Genomic DNA, 12,296 nt, shown 5'->3' with positions numbered 1-12,296 from the left:
ATTAAGAGGTAATTAAACAATCAAAATCAAAGTAAAATAAATTTAAAAGGAAAATCTAGGGACCATGATAAAAAAAATAAAATAAAAAAAAGCATAATATATTGGTTTTATTTAAAGTCTGAAATTAAGAAAATAAAAAAAATAAAAAAGAATTTGGGATAACTGCATACTAAATCTTTATGGGACAAATGTATGGTTGCAAGTTTTTAGTTGAAAAAGAAATGAATATTTGAAAAGGTTGACACTAACTATAGAAAAATAAGAAGGAAAAAAATAAAAAAGAGAGAAAATAGAATTGGTAAAAATAGAGATCCGAAGAAAAGGAAGGCCATTAGCAGTCCGATTATGAGGCAGCCACCTAACAACCAAACGGCCATATAAAATCCCCCATCAGGTGGAACCTTAAGAAGTGGGAAGGAAGATTTAGCAGCACTGCTAAATAAAAAACAACACATAAAGCCAAAAATTAACAAAGAAAAATAAAAGTTAAAAATATGGAGTGTTGTAGGCGAATTGCCATCTCCCTTCTCCTGGTGGTTCTAATTGGCCTCTCTGTGGCAGAGGCCGCCACTCAACCACTGGCCGCATTGGAAAACCACGGTGGGACGATGCTTAGAGGCAACCTCGATTTGTCGGTGGTGTTCTATGGCCGGTTAGGGCGGATTCAGAAGAACACACTGAGGGCGTTTTTGAAGTCGTTGAACCAGTATGGTCCCGCGGGGTACGGTTCACAAGTCTCATCCTGGTGGCGCATGGTTAGCTCCTACGTTCCCGGTGGTGCCGAAATCAAAGTCAGGGTGGTCAAGCAATACGTTGATCCTAACTACTCTCTTGGAAAGGTTATGACTCGTGATTTCATTAAGATTCTTGTCAAAAACGCCGTCGTTGGGTTGCCACGTGCCCTCCCGGTGATTGTGGCAGCTAGAGATGTAACGGTTGAAGGGCTTTGCATGGGAAAATGCGCACAGCATGGAGCTTTTGATGGAGTTCCGTACGTCATTATTGGGAACCCAGAGACTGAGTGCCCGGGAGCCTGCTTATGGCCATTCCACCGAGCCGACTATGGTCCATCAGGCGCCATCCTCAAGCCACCAAGCGGCGATGTCGCGGCTGACGCCATGGTCGTTTCATTGGCCTCTGGCTTGGCCTCCGTTGTCACCAACCCCTTCCAAACTGGCTTATTCACACTCGGCGACAAGGCTATCGTAATCGAGGCATCTACTGCCTGCCCAGGCATGTTCGGCACTGGAGCCGCCCCTGGCTACACCGGTAAGGTCGCCGTTGATCCCCGCACTGGCGGCGCTTACAATGCCGTTGGGGTTAGGGGCAAGAAGTTTCTTCTCCCTGCTCTTTGGAACCCCAAGACTTCCTCTTGTTGGACTGTCATGTAAATCAAACGCCCCACACATCTTCCTTCTACTTCTTTTTATGTATTTATTTAATGACATTTTTGTTCCATATTCATTTGGGTATTAATGTGGTGAATTGTGAGTTCCCCCACTCAAATTCAAAGCCGAAAATAGTTTTTGGTGGTTCACTGAGATTTAGAGGGTTATCATATGTTTAAAACCGACATTAAAAATCCGTTTTAAAAAAATAAAACCGACATTATACATCCGATTTCACTTTTTTCAACCGACAATAAATCCAAATCATTTTCATTATATTTATTTCGTGGGTTATATACAATCTTTTTAATATGACTTCTAATGTGTAGCACGAAACATAACAACGAATTCTGAACATATTAGGGAAGTTATAAAAGATGCAACAATAATATTCATTAAAGCTTTAAAAAGTTTATAAATGCTATTAGTAGAAAAAAACTATGACAATTTGTAGCCTTATTATAGCCTTCATTAAGTAAATAATTATAACTACAAATAAATGCTATAATAAACAAATGACAACCATACATTTTTGCTATAAAAACACTTTTATAGCTTTTTTAAAAATGCTATCTTACATTTTACAAAGAGGAAATGTGCAATTCAAAAATTGTATTTTTAGCATTTACAAAACGCTATAAAAAAAGCTGTGCATTTCTAGCATATGGCGTGTAATAAAAAGCTATAATTAGTCGAACTTTTCTATAGCATTTATTGCTCTTTTAAGGCTCCTTAGGAGCTTAGTACTTGTAATATGAGTGATGTCATACATAGATAGGACGTATCTGAGCATGCTGAAGTAGTATTAACCACTTATCTTGAGTAGAGAATATTAGATTTTGATTTTAATGAGGTAGATACTTTGATTGATGATATTTCTTTGTATATTAAGTGGCTAGATTGCTTAAAAGTTTTAGTAAAATGTATAAACTTGCATGCTTCTGATGATGATTGTCTATGATTTATTTTAAATATACATGTTAGATGATCTAATATAGAAATATGATAGCATTTTCTTGAGTTATGATCTATTTAAATTCCTCTTGGAGTCTCTCATATATTTGGTTGTCACTTTGAATTAAAGAGTTTTCTTGGATGATGGTTTGTAACATTATACTAAGGGAAAAGAAGAGTTTTATTTGCTAATTGAAAAAGATAGACATTTGTGCACAAAAAGAATGAGTCAAACAAAAGAATATCAATTGAGAGAGTTTTGAAAAAAAAAAAACATGTAATGTGTATACATGGACAGTGGTAAAAAACATGTAATGTGTATGCATGGACAGGGGTAAAAATGATTCAATTTAGCATTGTAGTAATCAGTTAGGAAGCCCATAAAAATTTTTGGTACGAGCCGGTGAATGTGTGAAAGCTAGTGCCCTAGGTAAAAGAATGCAAGTTTAGGGCATTTTAGAATGAGATGGTTCAAACACCTTAGTTGATACATTACTTTCTTGAATGAATAGATGCTTGATTGATGTTTGAGCAAGAATAGGGGGAAAACTGAAAAAGCTCAATCAAGTCTAAAGTCAGTTCTGAGTTTTGAATTGAATGTGACTTGCACCCACAAACAATAGATGTCCTTGCATGTTTCTACTTATGGATCTAGCATGTTATTCTTAATATTGAGATTTCAATCACTAGCACGTTTATTTATTTCTTATAGTCTTATTCTATCCTTGCTAGAAACTAGCAAATTTCTAAGTTTGTGGTGGTGAAAAGCACTTGAAAAGTTCTTTATTTTCCTTTAATTTAAAGTTCTTTTCGTTCTATTTTGTAAGTTTGTTGTTGTTGCACTTCCTTGAAGAGTGCAACGACACCTTGAGGAGAGATGCACACGTCAAGCGAGAGTACTGTGGCACTGGACAGTGCAACGCTTTCATTCGCATGCATCTTTTCCCATAGAACTGCAATGTTGCGGCAATAATGTTAAAAATATCCTAAACTCACAGTTCATAAATGTTAACATATTCTATTTAACAATAAAAATGTTGTTGAGTATTTTATTCAATAAATTACTATTGATATTGAATCATTTTATGAAAATCCAGTAAACAAATCCATGGTTATAACATGAATACTTTAAATTTATGTGGCTATATAAGAAAGGGTTAAGTTTTAGTATGTAGTCAAAATGGTCTATACATATACGGATGAGATTGGGTACCTCGTCCTAGTGACACTATTGGATAGATTCTATTCTGTATACTGATACAAATGATGTGATCCAAAAATCATTCATGTGGAGACATGTCAGTGGGAGCATCATGTGAGTTTGCATAAGACCAGATCTCGAAATAGTCATTTTTCTTTATAACAATCGTTTACTGTCAAAACTGACTATTTCAAACTAAATAACCTAGGGTAACTTGATCTTAATCCTAAGCTAACTATGAACTTCTGTTTATTCGGAATTATCCTTTGATCTGCATAAGTGAGAGTAGTCCAACAACATTGCTCAATAAACCTCCCATTTTAGGGATAAGACCGGATAAATAGCTGGGGACATAACTTTATAATATGTAATTCACTCCTACCCAATTTAGGGTTAGCAGATGGGTTGTTCTCTTAAGCGCTAACGCCTTGTCTTGAACAACAAGTTCCTTCTCTCTCATGGAAGAAAGGGTTATGATTTATAAATTGGCAAATGGATGTCAAGACATCTTTTTTGAATGGTCTTCTTGATGAAAGTATTTTTATGTCTCAACTAGAAGGGTTCATTAAATAGGGTCAAGAACAAAAAGTTTGTAAGCTTAAGAGATCCATTTATGGGTTGAAGCAAGCTTCTAGATCTTGGAATATAAGATTTGATACTGTGATCAAATTTTATAGCATTGAACAGAATGTTGGCGAGCCTTGTGTATACAAGAAAATAGTCAATAAAACTATAGCATTCTTGGTATTTTATGTTGACGATATCATGCTCCTTGGGAATGAACAAGTTACCTTGCTGACGTAAAGAGATGGTTAGCATCACAGTTTCAAATGAAAAGTTTGGAAAATGCTCAATATGTTCTTAGGATTCAGATTTTTCAAAATCGAAAGAACAGAACCTTAACACTATCTCAAGCATCTTATATTGACAAAATGTTGTCAAGATATAACATGCAAAATTCCAAAAAGAGTTTGTTAACTTTTAGACAAGGAATTCATCTATCAAAGGAATGGTGTCCTAAAACCTCTCAAGAAATTAAGGAAATGAAAAGAATTCCATATGCATTGGTAGTTGGGAGTCTGATCTACACTATGTTATGTATACGTCCTGACATATGTTTTGCAGTTAGAATCGTCAGTAGGTTCTACTCTAACCCAGGACGCGGTCATTGGATAGTTGTACAAAACATCCTCAAATTTCTCAAGAGAACAAGAAACTATACGCTTGTGTATGGACCTAAGAATTTGATCCTTACAGGATATACTGATTCTGATTTTCAGACTGACGTAGATTCTAAGAAATCTACCTCGGGATCAGTTTTCACTCTTATGGAGGAGTGATAGTATGGAGAAGCATTAGACAAAGTTGTATAGCTGATTCCATGATGGAAGCAGAATATGTAGTTCTATGCGAAATAGCTAAAGAACCAGTGTGGCTGTGCAAGTTCTTAACAAATTTGGAAGTGCTTCCGAATATGCACTTGCTCATTACTCTGTATTGTGACAACAATGGGGTAGTTGCTAATTCCAAGGAACCTAGAAGTCACAAACGTGGAAAACACATCGAAAGAAAGTATCATCTCATTAGAGAGATTGTATACCGAGAAGATGTGATAGTAACACAGATAGCCTCAGAAGACAATCTTACTAGTCCTTTTAAAGCGTTCAAGGGCCACCTGGTTGGACTAGCACTACGAACATCATAATCTAGGGTAAATGGGAACATCATAATCTAGGGCAAGTGGGAGAATGTCAAAGGATATTTTAGATGCCCTAGTTTATTGTATTTTTCTCTTTTCATTTCTCAACATTCTAAACATTTTATATTTATACTTTAATCTAACCAGAGTGTTAGTCAAGTGGGAGATTGTTGGGAATGTCCTAAACTCGCAGTTCGTAAATATTGTTAACATATTCTATTTATCGATATAAATGTTGTTGAGTATTTTATTCAATAAATTACTATCGATATTGTATCCTTTTATGAAAATCCAATAAATAAATTCATGGCTATAACATGAATACTTTAACTTTATGTGGCGACATAACAAAGGGTTCTGTTCTAGTATGTAGCCAAAATGGTCTATACGTATTCGAATGAGATTGAGTACCTCATCCTGGTGAGGCTATTGAACGTGGCTCATTTTTATACTGATACAAATGATGTGATCTAAAAATCATTGATGTGGAGATATGTGAGTGTGGGCATCCTGTGCAATGAGTTTGCATAAGACTGGGCCTTGAAATATTTACTTTTCTTTATAACAATCGTTTACTGTTAAAACTGACCATCTCAAACTCAATGATCTATGGTAACTTGATCTTAATCATGAGCTAACTATGAACTCTTGTTAATTCAGAATTATCCCTTGATCTGCATAGGGGAGAGTAGTCTAACAACACTGCTCAATAAACCTCTCATTTTTAGGGATAAGACCAGATAGATAGCTAGGGACATAGCTTTGCAATATGAAATTCTCCCCTACCCGATTTAGGGTTAGCAAATGGGTTATTCTCTTAAGCGTTGATGCCTTGTCTTGAACAATAGGGCCCCGCCTTCTCATAGAAGAGAGAATTATGATTTATCAAGTGGACTATAAATCAATTGTTTAATACAGGATCAATGGAAGCTTAAGGAGCAAGATGTATTTACAAGGGTAAATACGATAATCTTTGACTCAATTGTAAATATAACGACTTGTGAAAGATTGACATACCGATTATAATTAAAATGGACAGAAATATATCTACAATGAGGAGAATGCAGCTATCAAGCTATAGTGGAATGTCTTGATAGTTAACAAATTTGGTTTAAAGAGTTTAACCAATTAATTACAAATCATTGGAGCTCATGATCTTTAGGTCCATAAGGTCCCTTTACTAGCTCATAATTTCGATTAGTAAATTGAGTAATCTTGATGAGATTTGAAATTAGGGTTTACAATTTGAAATGTTCAAATTCGATTAGAGTTTCTATTAATTGTACTCGATATAATTGAAATGTTTAATTTTATCGAAATTAAACGAAATTGGAGAATCAATTAATGTTTAAATTATGATTTGAATATTAATTATATGAAATTAAATTTATTATAGTGAAATTGGTGTTTTAATTTAATATTTTAATTAGTTTTATTTAAAATTAATTAATTGAATTAATTTTTTTAAAACTAATAAAACAAATATTTTAGTTTATTTGTAAAATTGATTTATAAATCAATTTTTGAAAACAAAATTTGAAACACAAAGAAATTTTGAAAATACAAATTGTAGATTTCCAAAAGTTGGAAATCTCCACTATGGTTCAAAGCACCTTATTCATCTAATTCCACTTAATCCATAAAGTAGGAGTTGGCCTTCATGCAAGCTTTGAATTTTCATGATGAAAGCTTTATAAATTAAGTGTTGGGCTAAATTATTAAGCTAAGCATTCAGAACTTCTTCAAGAACTTTGCAAAATTCGAAACCTTCCAAACCCTCTTCATATCTTCATCAATCCAGCTCAATTTAGTATTTCCATCACACAATCCTCGCAAGAGAATAATAGAGAAGATCTTCATGGTGGTCTACTTATAGATTGAAGTACATTTACGTGGAGCTCAACTGGTGTTGAAGAGGTTTCATCAAAGGTATTGTGTTCAATAAACCCTTTTCTGTAATAATTACTTTGAAGCATGTTTTAAACTCAAATTAAGTATATTTAGAGTGCTTATTGATTCTAATTTACTCTGTTACATGTTAACTTACTCTATTAAATAATACGCTACAATGCTGCCTTATGGCACCAGGTTATTTAAAAATTGTGTATTTTTGGAAAACTGTTTTTATAAGACCTAGGGTTCCCAACTGACTTGAACGAAATTTTGGAGCCTTAAAGGGAGTTTTGTTGCAAGAAAAAGTCGAGTGTTTCTTGTTCTTTGCACTTTCTTTATTATTTATGCCTGCCAAATTGTATGATAATATGTTTGAAAACCATGTGTGGGTAGACTCGTTTGCTCTGGAGTGTTGATGAATTTATTTATGGATTTAAGTTAATATATAGTATTTTTATTGATATTGTCGAATTGAACTTTTTCAATACTATTGTGCTTATGCTTATATTAGGCCATCAATATATATTAGGTTGTTGTTCAATTTGATAGATTGCATGTTTATGTAGACTTGTATTGAATCATTGTTAAAATCTCTCATGAAAATAGCTAGGTTAATATTGAAAGTTGTCTATGACTCTACTTATTACTATGCTTCTTATTTTTGTTTCAAAAAATTAGTAATCAACTAAATTTGCATGAGAAAAATTTATTGTTGAAAAATAATAAACCAAGATTTCATTTCTAGACTTTAACATCTCAATAACACAAGATTCCATAAAACTATTACAAGACTTAATGAAGTTAATAATGACCTTTGATCTAGTTTGTTTTCTAAACTTTCTTTTACTTTAAAAAACCAATTCATTCATCTAGTTTTCATGCTTTAGATAAAATTGACACAATCCTAGAATAGCTAAACAAAAATCTGTAAGTTTGATCCTTGAGGACGATCCTCGCTTTTCAATGTCCATTACTACAAAAATTGGATTACTTGACGTTTTTCTAATGTCAAGTAGAGCGCATACTTGATGCTAATAAAAACGTTGTCTATTCGACTGTCAAGTATAATGTCATAATTTGATAGTGTAAAAACGTCAAGAGAAATAATTCTTGACCCAATTTCCATGTCAAGAAATATAATACACTTAACACTATTGACATGTCAAGTATATTAATTCTTGACACTTATTATTGTGATTACTCTTGATATTTTTTATTTGTCAAATATATTTTTATCTTAACACGAAATAATGGTCAAGTAATCTAATTCTTGACACATATATAATGTCATCTATGCTTTTTTTTCCAAATTAAACATTCAAATTTAATTTCCATTTCTCATTTCCTGCATTACATTTGTTCCAATAAGACAATTCCATCAACTAAACAGTTGCATAGATATTTCAGGTCTACATATCAGCCCAATACATCCAATGTAACAATTGAGAATACTAAAATAAACAATTCCGTTCTTTTATTACTCATGTCTATATGAACGGTTCCAAAATTTACAAGACGAATCGTACAACAGTACGATAATTCAAAAAATTTACATTACTCTATCAACCCACCCCAATATAATAATTCCACAATTGTAAGACCAATCTATATGTGCTATGTAATCCAAAAATCACAAGACTAAAATTCTATCCTCCACCACACATTTCTTTGAAGTATATAACCTATAATGACTGAACAAAACATTTACACAAAAAAAAGTTTTGGGCATTCCCATGTAGCCACATACACAATTTATAGGAAGTCCATAAGATATAGCGACCTAAATATTCAGCCCATTCCAAGCGTTCATCCAATTCAAGTTGTGAGTACGAGCTCTTCATATCAATCTATAAAACATAGAAAGTGAGATATACATATTTATTTAATTTTTGCACTATAATGTTACAATATATATAAGTAGTTTAAAGACATACCGCATCTATTAATATATTCTTCTCTTTAGTCACGATTTCTCGCATATATCTCATAACGTACTACCCACATTCGACAGTTCCCATTTGTAAAGGACATTACAATACAAAGCCAATAATAATACACATATCATACAAATGCATTAAGTAAACATCATTCTATTAATTTTTCAATGCTCTTATACTTACCTTTACTATTTTCTAAAATGTGGTTTTTCGAGTCCTTTGCAAACTTTTTTGAGATTGGTAAATGGTCATTGCCCTACATTCGTCAAATAGTATAGTATAATATTCAAAATGAAATAAACTTTACATCGAAAAAAAAAACTCAAGCAAAGTTAGCTTACATATTTTTTATGTATTTGTTATCTTCTCGTGAACTTTTTGTCAATGAGTCAAGATAGTACACCACGTCATCATACGCATTGATAACAATTAACGACCATTGATCACTAAATAAATATACATAACTAATTAGTATGCAACATGAAGGTAGCTCATTACATTAAGGTAAAACAGAGTAGAAAAAGCTTTCAAGTACAATGATCCCAACACAATTGTACACTGGAACAAACAGGAAAATGTAGAACATGAGTATATGGTTCTGAACATGAGTTAGTTATACTTACCCAATATTATAAGGAGCAATAACTAAATGACCGTGTTCATAAGCCATTAATCTACTACAAAGGTTCCGAGCTCTAACTTCTCGAGTATTTTGGCCCACGGATATAAAAGATAGATCTACAAAAATATACTTGGACCTTTTATTTGAATCAACAATGAACGAGTGTAGGTACCTACAATAATAGATCGAACACATTAACTTACTAGTATATAATAAAGTGATAATATATCATAAACAAATAACTTTTACTTACGCGATATAAGCCACCATTGATAAAGTCTTCACTTTTTACATGCTACAAAACTCGAACACATCTTCTCACAAAACATAACTCTTTCAGCCAAAACCAAAGAGTTTAACAGGTAGTTGGAAGGAAATACTAGTCCCATTAACCATTACCTTTTCAGCATACCTAACAATAGACTTCAAGAATATTGATAAATTGGATGGTGCACTAGTAACTTCATTCTCTTTCGGCATCGTCTTTCAAACTTTTTCCTAGCACAATGAAGATAGAACATGAGTAAATGTTCATTCCTAAATAAGATAGAAGAACATGGGACTTATACAATTCACCTTCAAGATCGGTGGTACACTAATAGCAATCACTTCCTCATCCTTTCCCGCATTCTCTGAAACTTTCTCCAAAAACCACCAAGGTATAATTTTATAAGTAACTAATAGTAAATTTACCTCATAATACAATTCACTTCAAGATCGGTTGTACAGTAATAGCTTCCATCTCCTTCACCTTCTTCTTTTCCTCATGTGTGGTTGATGTACTAACAACTTCCTTCTCCTACAATATAAATATAAAAGTACAAATTAACAAGTTAAAAATTATCATAACTAATAGTTGTAACCTTAATGCATCTCCTTCACCTTCTTCCCTTCCTTAATCTTTCGGATTTTATTCTTGGAGCAACTACCATGCTCAGATCTTGGGCTGCTTTGAATTTGATCTTCCAACTCCTTAATGTGCTTACAAAGTACTTCATTTTCATCAACAATTTTTTTTTTTTTTGTATCCCCTTTTTTCACTGTATGGAAGTAAATGATATGCGTAATGAAACCACCCACCCCACGTACGCATCCACCATATTTTGGAGTACCCAAGGCTTGAGGCAAAACATCATTCGGTGAATCATTTTTTTTTTTTGGAAAGTGGATCTTTATTCTTTATGATCTCATTTTAAATGGAAATTATATATATTCAATAACACATATAAAATATTATAATGATTTCATGCAAACATAACATTGGTAATCTTACTATTCGGTTGACGACTTGTTAGACATCCCCATTGTTATACTATCATTTTTTTGTTTATCCGAGCTTTTTTCCACATATTAGCTCGTCCAAAATCACATTCGTTAGACGAAGGTAATTTTTTCTGCATAATAAACATATTGTTAGATATAAAAATATTTGTAAAATAGTTAAACTTAAGAATATTCATTCCATTTCCTCGGCAAGATTCGCATAACCTCTTCTGGACATCCGATGATTATACTTGTTCTTCTTTCTTGTGCTTGTTGTTGATTTCTCACTTTCTATATAAATTTAATTGTTCGAAATAAAAATAAGAAGAAAGTGACAAATATTGATGTTCTTAATGAAAAGTTTAATACCTCAAACTCCGGAGATAATCTCGATTTGACAAACTCTTGCCAATGATATGTTTCAATTATGTAGGAGTACATTGAAGGTGAGTGTAACAAAATTTGGGGTTCATCCTTAAAAGGGATAATATACTATGTCGTTAACCAAGACTTGAACTGACGAGATGCAACGCCCACAACTTTGAGAATAGCCTTCTTACTTCTACCATCAATTATGAAAGCACCCTAAACATTTAAAAAACTCGATTATTACTTTTCAAGCATAATACTAATATAATACATCAACAAAGGAAAATATACATACCTCAACAATATTAAACAGTTTTTCCTTTAAGTTGGTACACACTTCCAAGATATATATGTAATCAGGATATGATAATGCACAGTAGATCCTATCAAAGATTTTAACTTATATCCATTATCTCCAATAGTCACTCTATCATCATTATATTCAACCAATTTTTTCTCCCCTACACTCCAAATTTTTGTTACCTCATGCATAATAGTCGGTCCTCGCGTTCGCCTTTTCTTTTTGTTTGGTATTTCATCTTGCTTCGGTTACATATTTTCATTGACAATATCCAAACCAAACTGCAAGTCCTCATCACTTGCCATCTCCATGGTGTAAGAATTATTCTGAAAAATAGAAAAGAGTTTAGTTAGGTGTCAGATACAACAAAATTATAAAAATTAATAGTAAGTGAAAACTCACCCATACATTTACTCTTTAGGAATCCATGTGCCTTCACAATCAATTCTTACATATGTTGAAGTGTTCTCATCCAAATCAATTCTAGATTCAATATCTAACATGGCTTTAGGAATTCCTTGACAATGTAGAGTAGTATCTCCAAGCTCATTGTCATTGTATTGATCCTCAAAATCTCTTTGTGGTGGAGTAAGGACAATAGACCATCGACCATCATTTGGATCCTCAACATAAAATATTTGTCTTGCTTGGGATGCTAGTATGAAAGAA

The 12,296-nt window shown here is 33.0% G+C and overlaps 1 protein-coding gene across 1 annotated transcript; it reads left to right on the top strand.

Moving 5' to 3' along the window:
• The first annotated feature begins 494 nt into the window (after positions 1-494).
• On the top strand, positions 495-1,391 carry LOC120077237 (protein EXORDIUM-like 2). The gene has a single exon (XM_039031136.1). The coding sequence runs from the start codon at positions 495-497 to the stop codon at positions 1,389-1,391; it is 897 nt and encodes a 298-aa protein (XP_038887064.1).
• The last annotated feature ends 10,905 nt before the right edge of the window (positions 1,392-12,296 follow it).

The sequence above is a fragment of the Benincasa hispida genome, chromosome 5 (assembly GCF_009727055.1).
Source record: "Benincasa hispida cultivar B227 chromosome 5, ASM972705v1, whole genome shotgun sequence".
Taxonomy (NCBI): Eukaryota; Viridiplantae; Streptophyta; class Magnoliopsida; order Cucurbitales; family Cucurbitaceae; genus Benincasa; species Benincasa hispida.
This window is presented reverse-complemented; position numbering and strand designations above follow the sequence as displayed.

Excerpts from the sequence above, each read along its gene's own strand:
- LOC120077237 (XM_039031136.1), top strand. The coding sequence starts at position 495 with ATGGAGTGTTGTAGGCGAATTGCCATCTCCCTTCTCCTGGTGGTTCTA.